This window comes from Pagrus major, chromosome 23 (assembly GCF_040436345.1).
Source record: "Pagrus major chromosome 23, Pma_NU_1.0".
NCBI lineage: Eukaryota > Metazoa > Chordata > Actinopteri > Spariformes > Sparidae > Pagrus > Pagrus major.
This window is the reverse complement of record NC_133237.1, coordinates 14,295,088-14,314,867: the sequence shown is the minus strand read 5'-3', so window position 1 is coordinate 14,314,867 and position 19,780 is coordinate 14,295,088. Positions and strand designations below refer to the sequence as shown.

The following is a 19,780-nucleotide window of genomic DNA, read 5'->3' as shown; positions in this document are numbered from 1 at the left end:
CGCACTGAGTGCACCGGACACACACACACACACACACACACACACACACACACACACACACACACACGTGCATAAATGTGTACATACATGCATGGTTACCCAGATATAAACACTCCAAGTTCAAACACATGCAAAACAACCCACATCATTTGCTAAGCAACATCACAGTGTGAAGCCGAGAGATGGAGAATTTCATTAAGAGGGTTTGTTTACATGGATGGAAATAGGAGAAATAAAAATAAGAGTGTAAATGTGGAGAGAATTTACAGTCCATACATGGTAGAAATGTAAATGTAAATGCGGTTACAACAGTATCAGTCTGAAGCCGGAGGGCGCAAAGCTCTTTAAATGATGGAATACAGAAGGAGAAGGAGGAGAGAGGTCAGGAGAGGATGAAAGAGGAGCATGGAAGGGGGAGAAGAGGCCGTGTAAGATGAGCAATCCTCAGCCACATTAGAGCAGCTTAAAAACCAAATTAATCTTAAAGACCTGCAGAGGGAGTCTGCAGAGCCCAGGGCCTGAAGAAGAGCCACTGGGCCTGGTCCTCTCCTGGCTGCAAGTACAAAGCTGCATGAGAAACAGATGTTGCAAAACGCCTGACACCGCAACGCTCTCACTGTGTGTGTGCGCGCCTGTATGTGTGTGAGGTAGCGACAATAAAATGTAGGAGAGAGGGAAGGGGGATAAAGAGCAGCAGATAATGTTTGACAGCGGACATTATCTGCGCCTCAGATGTTCCTCTGTGTCTGATTTCCCCGGCTTAGGGAAAGATTGTTGCTGTGGCAAATACACTAGATCAACACATGGTCAGGGGCAAGTGAGACATTTGGTTACGTTTAGGGAGACGTTTTAGTCTCGGTTAAAAAAAAAGTAAATGTTATTTACAGGTCTGTGATGGGAGGCAGACTTCAGTTGTGCCAAACAGATTTTGTGTTTTGTAACTGAAAAACATTATTTGGAAAATGGTAATAAAACTGTAATTGAACATACAGTAATGATACTGTAAATGTGAATACAATGCTAATACTGAAATAAAAAAAATACCGTAATACTGTAAATGGAAAACAGCCATGTACTGAAATTGAAAAATAGTACTAAAAACTGTAAAATTGTACAGTAATAATAATGTAACTGAAAATACAGATAAACTACTGCAATATTGTTATTGAAAGACAGTAATAATACTGAAATTGGAAAACAGTAATGATACTGTCAGTAAAAAAAATATATTAATTGTACTATAAATTAATTAAATTGAAAAAAAAAAACAGTACTGATACTGTAATACTGTAACTGGAAAACAGCTAAATACTGGTACTAATAAAACTGTAAAGCTATTAAACTGTATAGTAATGATACTGTAAAAGAAAATACAGATATAATACTGTCAATGAGAATGCAATACTAATACTGTGATTGAGACACAGCAATAATACTGTAATTGAAAAACAGTAATAATAGGGAGGGAAACGTAAATGTTATTTACAGCTCTGTGACGGGATTCAAACTCCATCATACCCAACAGATGTTGTGAAATGCAACTGAAACAGTCTTAATACTGTAATTGAAATCACAGTAATAATACTGCATTTGGAAAACACTAATAAAACTGTAATTGAACATACAGTAATGCTATTGTAAATGAGAACACTATGCTGAAATTGAAAAGAAAAACCCATTACTAATACTATAATACTAAACTATAATTAGGAAACAGCAATATACTGTAATTGAAAAATAGTAATAAAAATATTGCTCAAACTGAAAAACTGCACAGTTATAATACTCAAAATACAGATTTACTAATGTAGTACTGTAATTTAAAATTACAGCAATGTTACTGTAAATGAGAATACAATAATAAAACCGCCCACCTTTACTTTCTGACCACCACATAAAGACCACACTACTTCCTCACCATACAAAGATCATGGGATGAGATGAGAAATCATCCAATATGGATTCAACTCCTAAGTTTACTGTGCTGCTATACCATAAACTAATAGGATCAAAGATTTAGCCTCAATTAATCATGTCTGAAAGTTATTCAGACGAAGAGCTTAAAGTTAGCTGTTGCTCTCGTCCCTTTTTTCATGAAGCACTGCAAGTTCTGAAGTGTTGTTAGAAAAACTAGTTTCAAATTTAAAAGCTAGTCTTAGCCTGAAGCTGCCACTGTAAACCAAAATAATGAGGTTCAATACTGAATATATAATAATTGCATTCTAAGTGTAGCCTTTTGAAACACCTAGTTTCATTTCATTACCGAGAAAAGTAATGACTCACCCCAACATAGATGTCAACACGCCCAAACTGTCTCTTGTAGAACTCTGTTAGGCAACGTTTGACTGTTTCTGTCTATCAAAGCAACATTTCATAGAAGCAATGAAATATGACGACTGCAGTGAGGAAACACAAAGAGAATCAAAGGTGCCAGATGGATAGACGTTTAAAACAAATACACAGCCTCCTCGATCTCTGCCTACACCTGCTCTCCACAGATTGTGAGTGATTTCAACAGCCAGGTCAGACAAATTGCCTGGCAGCCCGAGCTGCTCTGTCCCCTGCCAGCTGATTGGTCTAGTGTGCTTGTGAGACATGAGTGGACTCAATGGGACGACTGCTGAAAACCTGAGGAGTCTCCGCCTGCCAAACAGCGCTTGAGCAGAAAGGCTGATGAAGCCGCAAAGTCGTGCTGCCAGAGTTTACATAACCTATCAGCATGTGAAAAGATAGATGTGACAACTCAGCTGAAGCTTTTCATAATGTGCAAGACTGAGGTCAGAAAACTTCATCGTGGACGAGGAAGTTAATGTGAAGAGATTTGACGTTTCATCACATTTACAGTCTCTTTATGCGCTTCGAGGCCTTTTGACTTGTCACGGTGGAAATCATTACTGCGAGTGTTAAATGGTGAGTGGTCGGGAGTGAATGAGCTACTTCTCTATTGTGTGTGCAGGCCTGCAGTCGTCACCTCCTGTGTAATATACCCACGGCTCTGACTGAGCGGCTACAGGTGCGGCTCGGCTCGGCTCGCTGCTCATGGATTTTCCACTACCAGCCTCGGGTGATGGAGGGTGCACGAACTCCGCAACCCCCGCAGCGTCCTACTCTCTGCAGCTTGTGTGCATATGTATATGAGTGTATGTGTGTGTGTGTGCAGCAGCTGTGCGAACAGCTGTCTATAGTAACATGCTTCATCTGTGCATACAGCCAAAGATGAGCTCAGACGGCACCTCGAAAAGTGTGTCCCACTTATGCGAGCCGGCCGCATTCTTATGGGAGCTCTTCAGGGAAACACTGTTATACCAAAGAGGAGGAAGACACTAAAATGGATGTGGTTTGAACAATGTCTTTAAGATAATGAGGATGAATTCAGGAGAGGATTTTGTGGGTGTTCATGTATGTTCCCATATTCTTTTATGTGCATGTGTTTATCCATGAAATGAGATGTTCTCCACAAAGGCACTTGTTTGGATCAGGATGGATCTTCTGAGGCTTCCTTTGATTTATCTTTTTCTCTACACCATTATCCTTTCGTCAGGTTTCTATTCACGATTACGACAGAACGACATGGACAACTCAATCTGTGAAGCGGCTGTTATTGTCACTCGGTCCACAGATGCTTGTTATCCAGTCAGGAGTTTACAGGACGGTGATCTCGGCGGATGAATCTAAAATCTTTGCAACTGGAGAAGATTAAACAGCAGCTCTCGTACGGAGGAAAGCAGGTGAACTCTCCGTAAACTTACCATAAAAACCACAAGCCATCAAAGGCACTTTATGAACAGCTGCGGTCCCTCCCGCTGCACTTTACATGAATGCATGCAAATCAATGCTAAAATCATCAATCTTTCATGATCAGATCAATAACCAGAGCAGTGAGAGGCTATCTCTAGAGGACGTTAGATGGCTTTGGTCCTAATGGGATTTCCCATCTGCAGAGGGAGGATCCATGGAAGACAGTCAGTCATAACCCAACTGGGGCACAGCAGATACGATGAAGTCCTTCAATAGATGATAAAGCAGCCTCTTGGGTGCTGCAGCTAAGAGGCTCTGCGGCCAAACCCACTGGCTTTACTGGCGCAAGCTTGTCAAAACTGATCGGGTTGATGCAGATGAGGATGCATACTGATTCCCCACGGTGCTTAAGGATGGGCATGTGTGCCCTATATATATGTTCTAACACATGTCTTTGCATGTAATGAAGCCTGTGCGTTGATATAACAGCTCTCGGCACAACTGGGGCATGTACACAACAAACAGAGACGATGAAAGTAATTTCTGCTATTCTCGCGATGCGTAAACCGTTTTGAACTGTGAGACTATCAGCGGAATCAAAGCGAGGGGTGGGGTGGGAACGGGCTTGTCAAACAGCGTTTGATGGAGAAATTAATTCTTCCTTTGCATATCTAAGGCTTACACTCCCTTTCTCAATCCCTCAACCCTCCATCCGACAAATCCAATTAGCATGACATGAAGACTCTGTATACACACCACAACCAGGAACTTGGCACAGGATTGGTAAGATGGACACCAGGGACTTGAGCCATACAGACATGCAGGCCTGGCATGGAGGGTCTCCACTCGGCCTGTAACCTGGCTCCAGCTGGAAGACTCAGTTCCTTGACAGGCTGGCAGTGATAACCACTCCCCTACCCCTCTGGTCTATCTCTGCTTTTCATCTGTCTCTTTCTTTCATTTGCCACTTCATTTCCCTTCCTTCCTCCACAGACTTTGACCCTTTTACTCACAGCCATCTGACATCTCCATCTTTGGTTCAAATCGAATCTATTATGTATTCGTTTCTCTTGGCTGAAGGACAGATTTTCACATGATGACACCAGAAAAGTCATTCATGTGTTACTCTTGTAGTCAATGGATCCTGATTAGTCAAGACACCTTGTTTTGTTCATGTTTGATATCAGTGTTGTACAAATTACTCAAAAGTCATTGTGTTAAAAAACTGCGAATAACGTATCTGATATTAAAGGTACAATATGTACAAATTTAAGCAAAAAACATTCAACAATTAACTAAAAATGATCAAAAGAACGTAAAGATAGAACAGTTTTGATGTTGTGTCAAGGACGTCAATGTATTGGGTTGCAGAGATATCTACTGAAGTTAGCATGCTAATCAGCTAGCCTTGGGCCTGAAAACCTCTTTCCCCCAGCGATTCATAGCTCCTGTGCTTGCTGTGTAAACACCGACACTACTGTGGTAGTCCAGCCAACTGCACGGCTAATTGAGCTAACAAGCTACATTAGCTGCAGTCATGGATGTCACTCTGGTGATCGGCTGCCCCTGTTTGTTGGCAGTACAAATTCAACAGGTGGACGATTTTTCCACATTGCACATTTAAATGTATCAAAAGTAGTTGTCTGGCAATAAATGTATTTAAGTATAAAAAGTTGAGTAAAAGTATCCGATTTTTGGCATTGGTGTTTTTGTTTTTAATCCAATTACCATTAAAATAATAAAATATAAATGTAGTGGAGTAAAAGTAAGCTATTTCCCCATCAAAACGTAGTGGATTCAAGTATAAAGTAATACTTTGAAATGCTTGGTACCTCAGTTGTACTTAAGTACAGTACTTCTTTGAAAGTCTGATATAATGCCTGGGAGGCAATGCATCATCAACATTTGGCTTAAGCACAAAAATTCAAGGAGATCATCTGTTGTGGGGAGAAAACAAGCTCTCGTGACCTACAAGACTTCACCAAATTGCAGTTTGAGAAACTAAAGAGCATCTTCTACCCCGTTGTGGGCGCCCACTTTAAATCACCAAACACAATCACAGAGTTAGTCTGACAGATGAAACGATTCTCCAAACTTTTTTCCCAGAGCTGCACAGACGAAATATCGTGTGGAGGTGTCTGGCAAGCTGTCAGCTTGTGCAGTCTCCTGGCCCATGCAGATTTGCATTCGGCTCAAAGGAGGCCCGAAACATCAAAGCGTCTTTGAAGCACCACTTGATGCTGCACAATGGGACAGGTGAAGTGAAAACAATGCAACGCAGCGTTGCTCTGAACTACTGTACCCAGAATGCACCACAGTTCTGAAAATAAAAGTGGGACACATCAATGCCATGATCGAAACAACAAAACCTCACGATACACTTTAACAAAAGTAGAACAAAGGTTATTTTTCTACATTGTTTCTCTCAGAAAACTCTATTAAAAAACTCTATTTTTGTATTTCCGCTCTGAGGACTTTTGTATAATATCTGTAAACACTGGAGACGGATGACAGTGACAGTCAAATCAAAGACTTTGAATAAAATATGACAGGCTAAATAAAGAGCTGTAGGATTGTGTAGCATATAATTCAGAAACTGACATGCAATTACTGTCAAAACAGTTTCTGACAGCAACTGAGACAGACTGAGCAATCAGCACTTTACTTCTCACAGTTTCCAGTTCACCGGACAGAGTGTTATAAAACCAATACCTGCTTTGTTTTTTAACATCTTTCAAGTTTTAAAATGACATGTATTATTAGGGGTATTAGGTGTGGGAGTCTCTACGCACCTCATGCGTCCATTCAATTCCAATTCTGAGGGCAACAATGTGATTATAAAACAATTATTGATGCATTTTGATGCATCAATATTTTTGATTTCTCACCATGATTACATTTTTCTCGCTGTGTGCCTACTTGCTACTTTTCAGAGACAGTTTATTGGTAATAATCCATAATTAAATAAACCGATCATTTTATTTCAGTTATCTTTGCTCATACCATCCTCAGCAAAACTCAAGAAGCAGCCTGTATGGTAGGGCCGATTTAAAAAATGTCAAACCGGATTGATATGAGACTTAATACAATACCGGACAGGTAATACTGAATTTTACCACTAGCTGTCAACAAGCTGTCTCCCAAGACAACATAATGAGAATGACAGCAGCGCTACAGTCCATCATGTCAACTGTGACATCGCGTTTTCATTTCTCACAACAATTCAACTTAACTTCTCTTATTCTAAAGTTTAAAGGTCCACTTTGTAAGAAAATTGGTTTTTGAGTCTCATTCCCAACTCGTGAAAAAGTGAAGGATTTCTGTCAACTGAAACGTTAGAGGGCTTTTAATTTGAAATGGATACAGGAAGTGTTGCGTTTGTATTAGCAGTGTAATGCAGTGTGACGCTTATAAACTGCAGCATAACCTGCACAGGCCTAATTGGTTCAGCTGTAAAATCGATCATAATGTTTACAATTGGGTTTTAAATGTCCAATTATTGACTTTCTGCCTTACCATCCACTAAGAGTTTATTGGAAAATGTGGCCGTACTACTCTATTATCCAGATATAGAAATAAAATGCAGATTATCTGCCAATTAAAATCCAACGTCAGTTTTGATAAGCGTATTCATTATTTTCAGAATTTCTAATAGTCATTATCTGTGTTTTGCTTTACAACTGAGTGAAACCTCCATATGTGCCTTTAACAAGACTTTCCATGACTGCTGATGATGTATGACTTTCTCCTGATACTGTTAATGCCACATGATGCTCAGAGCAACAGCCCCCGGCCTGGCAACACCTCACAACCCTCTCCCCCCTTTCCTTGACCCGTCCTGCCATCACATTCGCACTCGCACTCATGCGAGCGCACATATTGTCCAATTGTCCGTGTTGCCTCGAAGCAGCGCCTGAACACCTAGTCCAGTCTAATAGCTACTCAAAAATACTCACACAAACACACAAACACACACACACACGGGGTAATCTCAGTTCTTGTCAGATATGACTATGCCGCTGATGCCTACCGGGAGCGGTTGTTGACTTGAAAGGTTTGCGTGTATGAAAGCTACAATAGATGCTCAGATTGTCATTGTTTGGACATACTCTGAGGCTAATGTTGTAAACAATGCCTCATGTTCTAAAATTCATCCTCTGATTGACCTTGGAATAATACGGCACATTAGGACAAAGAAAAATGACTCTCAAATGTTACTGCTGTTTTTGTGTATATATATTTAGGGATGAAGCTGCACTGTATCCAGGTGAAGAGGAGATGGAAATAGCTGGATAGAGTTTGAATAAACTTTGCAGCCTCTCCATAAATCAAGCCCTGACAGTGAGAAGATATTCAGTAGCAGCATTTTCATCATTCATTTTCAAGCTCGGACTCCTTATCCTCCCACGAATGGGACTGCAAGATCATCACAGACTATACCTGAGCAGGTTGTCAAGATATGGCACTTTGAGCTTTCATGAGCAAACACACACAAACCTCTTCCCCCCCCCCCCTCTCTCTCTCTCTCTCTCCCCCACAATCTAATGCTCTCCACCGGGGCTCTCATGTAGAAAACCGTTCTGCATCTCACAGCAATCAAACCGAGCTCCTGAGCAATTACTTCTGATCGCAGCCCAGTTGGCCTGGACACTGTTTATCCCCGTTGGCATGGGAATTCATCGGGCAAAACCCAGACAGCTGAGAAGGAGGGCACTTCCTTTTTCATGCGCGATGCGCCTTTGCCAGCATATATGCCTCCCCGAAGACGTCTTCACGATGGCTCAATGCTCATTTTAATTAACACATAAGCCTGTTGATGTTAATTAAAAAGCAGTTCAGATGAGATTTCCCGTAGCCCTCTTGAAACAGATGCATTACAAGTGGGCGCATCACACCGAGTGTATCAAACGGATTTTCGATGTTAGCTATTTTAAGGGGGAAAATGCAGATTTGCTGAAATCTTAGAAATGCGTTAAAAGCAGAGAAAGTGCTATTAGAAGTCCTAAAAAGGGTGCTCTAACACTGATAATGTCTGCAGATGATGTGGTGTAGGCTGATATGTAAATCTATCTGTGCTGGCATGCGTGTCAGCTGCGGTGCTACTTACTTCATGGGCTTGAACAGCGCTTGTCCGTAGTTCTGGAAAGTCATGATCAACTTCAGCTGGGTGCCTCCTGATTTCATGGCTGGGTGGAAAACAATCAAGATGTTAGATCAGTATTTGAAGCATAAACACACACACAAACACACACACACACACACACACACACACACACTCATATAAACATAAACACATCCAAAACACACCCGCACATATGCACAGCTGTTGTGTTATTTGCCAATTTGGAGAAGGCAATTTAGCATGAATACATAATAGAGCTATCACATCTGCTGACCAATTTGCCAGACACTGTACAATCAAAGTGCAACTGTGGCTGTTAGGAGCTGGGTGTGACTGAGAGCAAGAAGTGGCATCTGCTGAAAACTACGGCTAGGTCAAGGGTTTGATGGAGGAATGGACATGGAAGTGGACAGGCTGTCCAAGTTTTTTTAACATAAGACAACACATGACACTTAGTCTTTATATCCACATTACTGATGATTATTTATCAAGAAATCTCATTGTGTTAATATCAATAGTCATCGCGGCGATACAATCGCAACATCCATATTGAGGTATTTGGCTAAAAATATCGAGATATTTGATTTTGTCGCTCAGTTGTAGCATTGAGGATAATATATTGTGTATCGCAATACAGCCTAATATATCTTTGATGATATTTTAAAGGGTAATTCTAACCAAGGTCTTATATTTACATGTTGTGGCGTGTAAATGATTCATATTTAGAAAAAGTTTTGAAATCGGTCCAGCAGATCCCCTCAGCTAGCGGCAGCGACATGACAGCAACACAATGCTTTGGGGCAACCGCGACTGCCAAAGATAAAGGTTGGCTGAGGTTGTTATTCTAAGTGTCTGTCAACATTACGGACACAATTCCTACAAAATTCGACCCTTTGTAAAAGTGTAAGATCTCTTTTGTAACCAGAAACACAAGTCTTGTTCATGGAGAAGTCTTGGTCTGAAATCTAGCGTGGTGAGGTGTTAGCTGAAACATTTGGTAAGTATGAATCATTTGGGCCCAGGTTTAAAAATACCAGATTTCCACTTTAAGGCAATATCAGCCTGCACTAGTATTATTATAGTGCAATTGTTGATTATGTATTTTGATGAAACAAATGAATTGACCCCTGTATGTGTCCATCCATGTGCGTATGTGCTCATGCTGCACAACAGACCTGATTCTGACCAGATGTTTCTCTGTAAGCCCTCCTGTGGATTGCACAAATCGCCAGCGATCGCTCGGACTCTCCACAATCACTTTCTCTCGTTCCCACCATGTTGACCTCGTGCACCCTGGGAGAGGAGCCGGGGCACATGTCTCTGACTATCAGTCATGTCCACGGTGTCTCCCAGAGGCTGATGGAGACTCACTGTGAGCTTCCTCCTTGCCTCAAACAAAGGGACCGCCAGGCCTGTCTAAATGCCTTGTGTTTCTGTCATAATGGACAGGCTTTCGGGGGATTTGCCCATTTATTACAGCGCATTAACTTGGGCATATTACACAACGCTGCGCTTCTGCCTAACCCAACATCAACATAAGCCCCCTGTAGTGGACCCACTTATTGACAGGCTTGCTTGCTGAGTAGCTGGCTGCACTCCCCCCGCCTGCTCATAACTATCTTGCGTGTTTATTGACTCTCATGCTGCGTCTCTCACTTTCTTCCTCGTTCTTGTTTGTACATGTCATCCTCTTATTCTTTCCGTTATGCTCTGTCTGTCTCACTTTGTTTTACTCACCGCTGGCAAGCCTCCCCATTTACCGTGACTCATTTTCAAAAGCTTTTCGTGTTTTACATCCACTGTTGTACAAAGTACATCCTACATAACCTCAGGTCAGCGTCTTTTCTTTCACGACAGAGGACAGATATTGAGTAAAGCCAAAGAATACACTGAGAGCATTAAGGCCGACACACATGTGCCAGATTTGCTGCAGCCAGGTCAAGTGGATGGTGCCCCTGAATAATCTTTAAACTTGGTACAGCGAGGCCTTAAACCTTTGAGAGATTGCAGATGACTGAACTATGTTTTAATGCTGTGACCTTGAGCCCGTAAGCCACAATCCTTGAGGGACTGACCTCAATTCTCTGCTCGGTGCTGCTGGACGTTTATATAAAAATTTTGTTTCTAATTGAAAACTACAAAAGGTAATCCTTTGTGAAAAAAGCTGAGCTGATTGTTTCTCTGGATTGTATCTGCGCTGACATGCAATCAAACATGACTGCAACGAGACATTCTTTTGATTCTCCTAAAGGCCATCTGTCTAGCGTCCCTGTGCAAACATCTCCGTCGATCAAACCATCTATCTCTTACATCCACAAATGAATCGATGCCCCTGTCTCTGCTTCTAAACAATCATGTTCTCCGGCCTCTCAGAAAGCTCCAGGCCTCAGCCAGCATCATCGCATCCGCCTTCCCATCCCAGTGCCGTGATGATAAATCCACCCTGCTCTCACCTGTGCCACCGCACGCTACTGTGCGTATGATTTATGGGTCCGGCTGAAGACAGAACAAAAGGCCACAGAGAGACAGACACGGAGGGGAGGGCGGGGTGGTGGAGGGAGGCAGCACTGCACAGAAAACGCTGAACAGGGAAACTTTCTAATGCTGTCTCTGTTTAGCAATTTTAGTGAGACAGATAAGTGGCAAGTGTGCGTGCACCAATTACGGGGCACAAAAGCTTGTAATGCATGCTTGCAGGCACACAAACACACTGGGTTTTCTTTTCAGCAGACTGGCAGGGTTTTATAGGTGTGTCTGGGCAAAGATTGATGGTTGATATGCTGTAAACACAGAAACAAAAACCACACAAACTACTGAAAGTGTAAGCTGAGATGTGAAGCATGAATGACTGTGAGCTGTGAGCGACGGAGGGACAGATAACAATAAGACAGCGGACACAATGACTCTTTTCTGCGCACACAAAGAGACAGATGTAACAGCAGTGGAGGATATTTTTGGTCTTCACTGTCCAGTTTGAATGAAATCCAAATAATCTGCTTCATATTGTGGTCGCGATTGTTTATCACAGTTATGTGTCTCACATATTTTCACACTCTTTCACTCAGAAGATTTGGCCAACAAAGCACCATCAGAGGAGACATCAGAAAGACTATTACAGAGTACATTTATAGGAGGGATGCAGATATTATGTCCATGATGTGATTCACGATTAGTTGGAACGTTAAGTTTTTGCAACACAATTTTCATTTTTACTGAATAAACTATTAAAATCTTGATGATGTGACATTTGTTGGGATCGCTATCAAACAAACACGGCTTATCTGATACCGATGTAAGGGAGTAAAACATTCCGATAATAGATATATTATAGATAAACATTTTTTGCAGTGATCCCTCAATTGTGGTTATCAAACACCTGTGACATGTGATGCAGGCAGGAGATTTTGCAGTTTAACAATAAACTTTATCGTCTAAAAACAATCAATGCTCTGAAACAGTAAACTTCACTCGGAAAATCACCCCAAGCATCTAAAAAAACACAAAAACTAAAAAAAAAAACAACGTCAGCACATATCGGAAAACATATGTGACGATACCGATCTATCTGTCATAGGCCAATGTCGGCTGTTAATATCGGCTCTAATCAGGACAGAGGTGCCTCCTGTGCCCAGAGATCATTATACCCACCGGTAAAGCTCTGTTCAACAAAGCCCTGTGATATGAGGTATCTGTCGCATGTGTGTTCATACTCTTTATTGTTGGTTAATCACTTTGTTGTTCAGTGTCTGCCTTTGATTGTGAGGACAATAAACAAAACTAACTAACTTGTATAGTACTTCATTATAATACTGTTTTGTCACACATCCTCGAACCTTTATCAGAAAATTGCAGCTCCAGTGATTTGGATATGGATATATTTGGAACAGCACAAAAAACCTGCAGAAATGACTTATTTTGCACCTTGACATTTTCTTTATTTTTTTTTACTTTACTCCCTTTTAAGATCAGAATTTCTCCAAAGCAGCAATTTGACGTCTTGATGCTCAAGCTCACATTCTTTTGCACAAAATTTGCACTTAGTCATTGTCCAGGTCGAGAGCAGAATTCTCCAAATCGCAGACAGATATATATAATTAGAATTGAAAGTGGTTTTTGAGAAGAAATTCTTCTTGAATTGTCCATTTATCAGTTTTCCTGAAGAAGTCTAGCAGCTATGTCAAGTATTTAAGGCATGTGCTACCTTTCTCTTCCACCCATCTGTCATCCATCTTCACTTTTAGTTTACAAACACTGTACATGTTCTCGTTCAGGGTTTGGTCAGGTGAAATGAAGCGCTGCATTCCTGCACTGGGACCTTTAGGGGATCTATTAATGATTGAATCATTAAAAAGCCTAAACACACATCTGAACCAACATGCTGGCTTGAGACACACATGCTCGCTCACACACCGACGCACTCACACTGCTTGATAAAGATAGATTGTTAGAATCGAGCCCCACGAGAGTAAAAGGCAGCTGAACGTAACACACACAAGCAGAAATACAAGATAACGGGGCCAGATTTGTGTGTGTGATTGTGGACGCAGTCATGTTGCACAAAGAGGAACCCACATATTGTGATTCACTGTACAGTCAGACAGGTCAGGTTGCACACAGGTCATCAAACAGTTTTTGTTCCTGAAGGCTGATACTGCTGGCAGCACTTAATGTGGTTTTATTTTTGAAGATTGCTTTTTATTGTAGGGTTGCAACTAGCGATTATTTTCATTATCAATTAATCTGCTGATTAACTGTAAAAAAGCAGTAAATCTGTACGTTTAAGAAGCTGGAACCAGCAAATGTTTGACAAATTTGCTTGGGAAATAACTGAAAGGATTAATCGATTAACAGATTAATTTCCTTTCGATGGAATCGTCGATTGATCGAGTAACCATTGCACCTTTTTAACTCTTGCCAGTGCAGAAAAGCCTCTGAAGTTGCACAATATCACAGGGTTGAGTCACACATTACTGTAGGCCACAAGTTCTTTATGTTACTTCAACCCACATTTAACCAGCTCTCTGAATAAAAATGAAGGTCACATTTCCTTTACAAACTCTTCTGTGCTGGACAACACGAGGCCAACACTTCATCGATAACAAGTCAATGTTGGACCAATATGTACACATTTACACCAACTCCTTCACTTCACACACACACACACACGTTGGACTCACCCACGCTGGTGACCCTCTGTGTGACCAGGTCCTGCAGCAGGGCGTCCAGCACGGGACTGTGTCTGGAGTACAGCTCGTAGCGGTTGATGCCGATGTGGAAACGCAACCAGTTGGGGTAAGACTCCGCCGTCACCTCTCCGGTCGGTGAGAACTCCTCCTCCTCCTCGTTCGCCTCCTCATTGTGCCTGATGAACAAGGAGAGGAGAGGAGGTTTTTAACAAGATTCCTGACGAGATTATTATTAGTTTGTGTAATTGATGATTACAGGCTCTTATAATGACTGTATCAGGGAAACTGGTGCTGAAAGAACTGGCACAGGGGCACACACGTAGATTTGTTACTGTTATGAGGTTAAAATGCAGTTTTATTGACTGGTATTATGGGATGGTAAGTCATAGGGTGCGTGCCTAAGAAGATAAGATGGCACGACAGTAGGAGAGATGGGTGGGTGATGCATGAATGGACATTACGCTGGAGGCAGAGGAGAGACGGCGAGAGATGGAAGGAACTGTCAGATAGATAGATAGACAGATAGATAGATAAGTAGATAGATAGATAGATAGATAGACAGATAGATAGATAAGTAGATAGATAGATAGATAGATAGACAGATAGATAGATAGATAGATAGATAGATAGATAGATAGATAGATAGATAGATAGATAGATATGTGCACAGGTGGATGCTTCATGATTTGTAGGCCTGCATGGACATAAGGCAGATGAATTTGATTGTAAATATGAACAATATTAGAGAGCATGAGAATTAATTTAATTCATCTACTTCAGTACAGTAATCAGATTACTTATATGTCTTTATAGAGCAAATATCAGCTACTTTGGGTCCTTTACTTGCAGCCCATCAACAGTCACAAATAAAGCAGTGTGACAGTCCCACTTGTAACCCCTTTAAGTTGAACAAATTCCCATCAGCTTACCATCCCTGGTTGCCTGCTGCTCTGGGATAAAACCTGATGTCTGTGTTGACGTTAAACAAAGTGTCATCGTCCGTGAGAGGAGGAAGGTCAACCTTGTACAGAGGATGCTCGAACAGAGCAGACAACCGGGACACACCGCGGGCGGGGACGGTCCGAGCCCCGCTCGCGTCCCCGATGAGCGGCTTGTGGTCCTCCGCCTTCCCCGCCGACGGTCTCATCCGCCGGAAAGAGTCCGCTCTGTCCGCCGCCGCTGTGATCTTCTCCAGGGAGTGCGACGTGAGGTTGGAGCTCGGCTCGTTGCTGAAATCCTGCAGGATTCTCAGCGTGTGCTTGTTAGGCCAGCCCGCTTCGGCCGCCGACCTGGCGCGCTGCTTCCCCCAGCCCTGCGCCTCCCCGGCCGGGTGGTGAGCGCACTGGCAGCCGCCGTCCCCGCTGTCCGCTCCCGCCGCCCGCTTCTCCAGTTTGGGTAACAAGTCTATCATGATGTGCATGGTGCACGCCACCAAAAACACCATGAGTATCAACACTCTGAATTTACGAAACAAAATCATCTTTATGTGTGTTACTATTTCCTGTCTTGACACAAAGCTTTAAGCGCAGCGCACCTCACGGCACCGACATGGATGTCCAACAGTGTTGTGCGATGACAAAGCAGCGACGCTGGTTTGAAGATTTACTGCACACATAATGCGTGTCAGCCTATGTTAACAACTCCACCATGTCCTCAGCTCTTTACTCTTTATTGATCTCTCTCTTTTAATTATTTTTTTTTCTCTACAATAGTCCCGATTCTTCCTCCACAGACAGGTGGACGGAGCGACACATCCTCCTGGACACTTCACTGGCAGCGGCTCAAGAAGTGCTCCTCATCCATTCATCGCCTTGTTGAAGAGGATACAGTGTCAGGAGGACGGAGCGCTGAGAAGAGGTAACAGGGGGGAGGGTGGAGGTGGAGGTGGAGGTGTGGGGGTCCCTGTTAAAAGCGCCGATAGTCTTCCTCAAAATCTGCTCCGGAGTGAGATGTCAAAATGTGTCATGACTGTCTTCAGGAGGGGGGAAAGTGACAGGAGAGATTCATGTAGTCCGCAAAAACACAGTCTTCAGAGTGTTTAGGAGGAATTTAAAAAAAAAGAAAGAAAGAAAAGGAAAGTGAGAAATCCGGGAGAATAGCAGGTGATCCGCCGCTCAGATGCGCCTTGGATGCGGTCCCGCTTCCTTCCTTCCCCGCTGAAGTCAAACCGGAGAGCGGCTGGCAGGTGCAGCGATCCCGCTCGTCATTCGACCCCCTCAACACCGCCTTGTCTCCCTTCCAAGTGTTCATCCGGGGTGGGTGTGTTAAATATTATGATCCGAGCCCTCTGAGCCCAGCCTCGGTGGCGTCATGAGGGAAGAGATTGGCTGCGTCCGCACATACAAGTCGCGGCACTAGTGGCATGAAAGGCGAGCTTCAGGGAGGAAGAAGGAGCGGAGCTGTGGTGGACCCGAAGCCCTGCAACTCCTCCGTACGCAGCCAGAGGGCGTTGGCACGACCTGAAACGCTGTGCTTGGCTGTGTGATGCATGATCTGAAGGACAATGTGGATGTATAGCTAGTGCACAATGAGCCACTGGTTGTTAAAGTGGGCTCTGAGGGGTCCTTGGGGATGAGCTAAAGGGTCACCAGACAAAAGCAGGAGTCATTGAATTTCACTTTTACATTTATGAGAGGCTGACAGACTCACAGACACTGTGCAGCGGACGGATACAGACCATTATATTGGTACCAGCCACAAAAGATCCTTTGTCATAGGTCGCTTTAAAGGAGACAATACATATATGTGTAACATCTCTGCTTTAAAAAGTCTTTGTGTTTGAACAATGATGATCCAATCCAGCAACTCAGTCACATTCAAGGTAACAATGAGGAAGGAAGTCGGCGACTAAATGTTACATAAATAAAAATGTAATACAACACCTCACCGGCTAACATTTTCAACTTCATTGCCTGTTTGACAATGAAGACAACAACTCCCATTATCCCACCTTACTTCGTAAACATCTTTTGTTTTCATTGTTTTGATTTAGAGGCAGAAATCATACTCTGCGTTTACTACATTTTTTATGATCTGATCATTTATTTAACATGACCCATGTTTGTGTTAGTTGTGAGGCAGCGACCTCAAGCAGCTGTAGAGGGCTGAAGTCACGCATCTTCCTGTGCGTCCCATGGGAGCTTATGCAAGAAAAACTTTGTATGGTAGTAATGGAGAGAGACAAATACATTTTTTGATCCCGTTTGAATTGTGACATGATCTACACACATTTGTCGATTTAAACGATTTTTTCATCTTGAGAAAGTCGCAGTTTGTCTTAAAACATGAAAATACAAGGCTGTGAAAATACGTGATTGCAAAGACGACACAGCCAACAGTCGTGTTAGTGACGTCGTCTCGTTGAACGCTCACCAAAACCTGTAACTTAAACACTGTAGAGCTGCTCCTGTGTGTCAGCACCTCAAAGAACTGATAAACTCTCCTTTCACATAACTGCAGTTGTCAATGTGACCAGATTTATTGTGATTTTCACCTTTTTTAGTAACATTTCTGTGCCGAGTTGGCGGCCATGTTGGTGACATGTGTTGAGCGAGACGATGCAGTTCACTGAGCGGTTTCACACAAAACTAGATGGTATTTTACTTAAATAAAGACAAACTTAGTTTAAATTATCTTTTGAATTGACAAACATATGTGTGATTCATGGCACAATTTAAAAAGAATCATTTGTCTCTCTCCATTCACTACCATACAAAGTTTTTCCGAAAATAAGGTCCCATGGGGTCCAGCGGAAGGGGGGTGATTCGCCTCTCGATTACAGCTGCAGAGGAGAAAGTGAGGAGAAGTACTATGAAGAGTGAAAAGTCTGTCTGGGAAAGAAGTCGGGATGGATGTTTGGGTTGAACAAGCCTTTCAGTCTCCTTTTCTTTAGGAGGCCACTGTTCGTGTCCAGTGTGAAAGCAGAAGTCAACGGCGAGTCCTTTAATTGATTAAATTGGGCTTAATTTGGACTATTTTCTGTGTTTTCATACCTGAAGACTAGTCGGGTAGTCTAACTTTAAACTTTGAACAGCCCTAACCTGAATAGAAGTCCTGCATTTGTCTGATATTGTCGTCTTTAAGCCTTGGTTTGGGATCCACCAGCTCCTTGGGAAAACAGGTGGGTCTTCAGCTTTCCCTATAGATGCGTGACTCTCCTCAGCAGGCAGACACGGTACAACTGGCTTGTCTGCACTTGTTTGCTGTAAATGTCTGTTGACAGTTTTATTTCTGGGGCTCATAAAACATATATAATCTACTGTATGTGAAACCTGTTCATTCTGAGTGGCTCTAAAGTGAGTTTCACATTACACAGTCATTTGATTCTGTGTTAGTATCAAGAATCAGAGGACATTGATCTATAACGTGGCGCTGACTGTACAGCGAAACTGCATTAATTTAATTCTAATCAAAGGCTTTCTAATCTAATCTCAACATTAATCCTCTTTGGTGGACGTTCTGCAGTCAAAACACACCTACCTGCCTTCTCAGAGGCTATTTTTTTCTCTATTTGCTGATAAAGTGAAACAAACCTTTAAAACTGCAGGGGGACAAAACGCTTGCAGCAATTACTGCAGCCGGTACTTATATACGGGGCTGGGTTACACTTCTCTGAGACTTTAGATGAATAACACTTTAAGTGCCACGGAGCTCATGCTGCTTGACAAAACATACAAGCTCACTTAGAAATCTATTTAAAGATTTTGTCACAAAGCGGACAGGGTGACAATGTAAGAAAAGTAATAAAATGAGCAAATTATACGTATTCGTTTGGCTTGTGTGCTGTTGTGCTCGGCTCACCAAAGTGGGCCCTACTGGAAGAGCTTCACTTGGCTTCTGCCCCTCGTCCCAGAGGTACCGAGTCGAAGTTCATGCCAATGGCAGATTTGTGTCTAAATAAAACAGAATCTTAAAGCTAACAAGCAAACCAATTGTTCTCCCAAAAGGCGAGCCTGCTCTCCCGATTCATCTTGTGCTCCCAACAAAACGCATTGGCACGGGCAGACATGTTGGAATTCACTGATGCTAAAAAAGGCCATTCTGTGAATTATGTAATTTGCTTCGGCAGGTTGACCACATGAGAGATTTTTTAGTGTAGGAGCAGTCTGAGCCTGTTGCTTTTGGCACACGGCAGCACAGACCTAACCTATATCAGCTGACGAAGCATATTTGTGATTCTTTGCTAGAAGCAGCTGTCTGGGATTTTACCCCACTCCCACCCCCAAAACTTAATGTTTTAAAAACCGAAAAGAGGTTTTATTTTCACCTATTTTTTTTTTTGCAAACAGTGAAAAAGAGTAAACATGTTGATTATGAAGAAATGGTATCATTCACGCTCTTGGCAAAAAAGCAGTTTCGAGCACTTCTTGGAAAGGAACAGGGAGAGATTCAGACTGCGTGCTATTTCCGTCCAAATGAATGTGGAATTATAATGTCAAGAAGAAAACAAAAAAAAAGTAATATGCATCCAATTTGTCCGCAGCGACAACAACAATGTGTCTCTCATGCTTTGGATTCATGCCATGAAGTCAGATTCATGTCGAGGTAAAACTGCTCCACAATGAGCCATAACTATTTTGACATTTTCTAAAACACCAGGAAATGAATGAAAACAACAGATTGGTCTCTTCCAGGAAGATGAAGCGAGGCTACTCTAGGCTCCATTAAATGTAAGTGCCGTTCAACTTTTTGAGTAGCTTGCTGATATTGAATTAATTGTTTAAAGTCCTCCTCC

The 19,780-nt window shown here is 42.4% G+C and overlaps 1 protein-coding gene across 1 annotated transcript in view; it reads right to left on the bottom strand.

The window, feature by feature from the left end:
- Positions 1–15,544, bottom strand: part of fam20ca (FAM20C golgi associated secretory pathway kinase a) — a 38,734-nt gene extending 23,190 nt beyond the window's left edge. The window contains exons 1-3 of the mRNA XM_073494556.1: positions 14,976–15,544; positions 14,038–14,222; positions 8,846–8,924 (exon numbers count right to left, since the gene is read on the bottom strand). Of these exons, the coding sequence (XP_073350657.1) occupies positions 8,846–8,924; positions 14,038–14,222; positions 14,976–15,526 (815 nt within the window). The 5' untranslated portion in view covers positions 15,527–15,544. The remainder of the gene's footprint in view (positions 1–8,845; positions 8,925–14,037; positions 14,223–14,975) is intronic.
- Between the last annotated feature and the right edge of the window lie 4,236 nt (positions 15,545–19,780).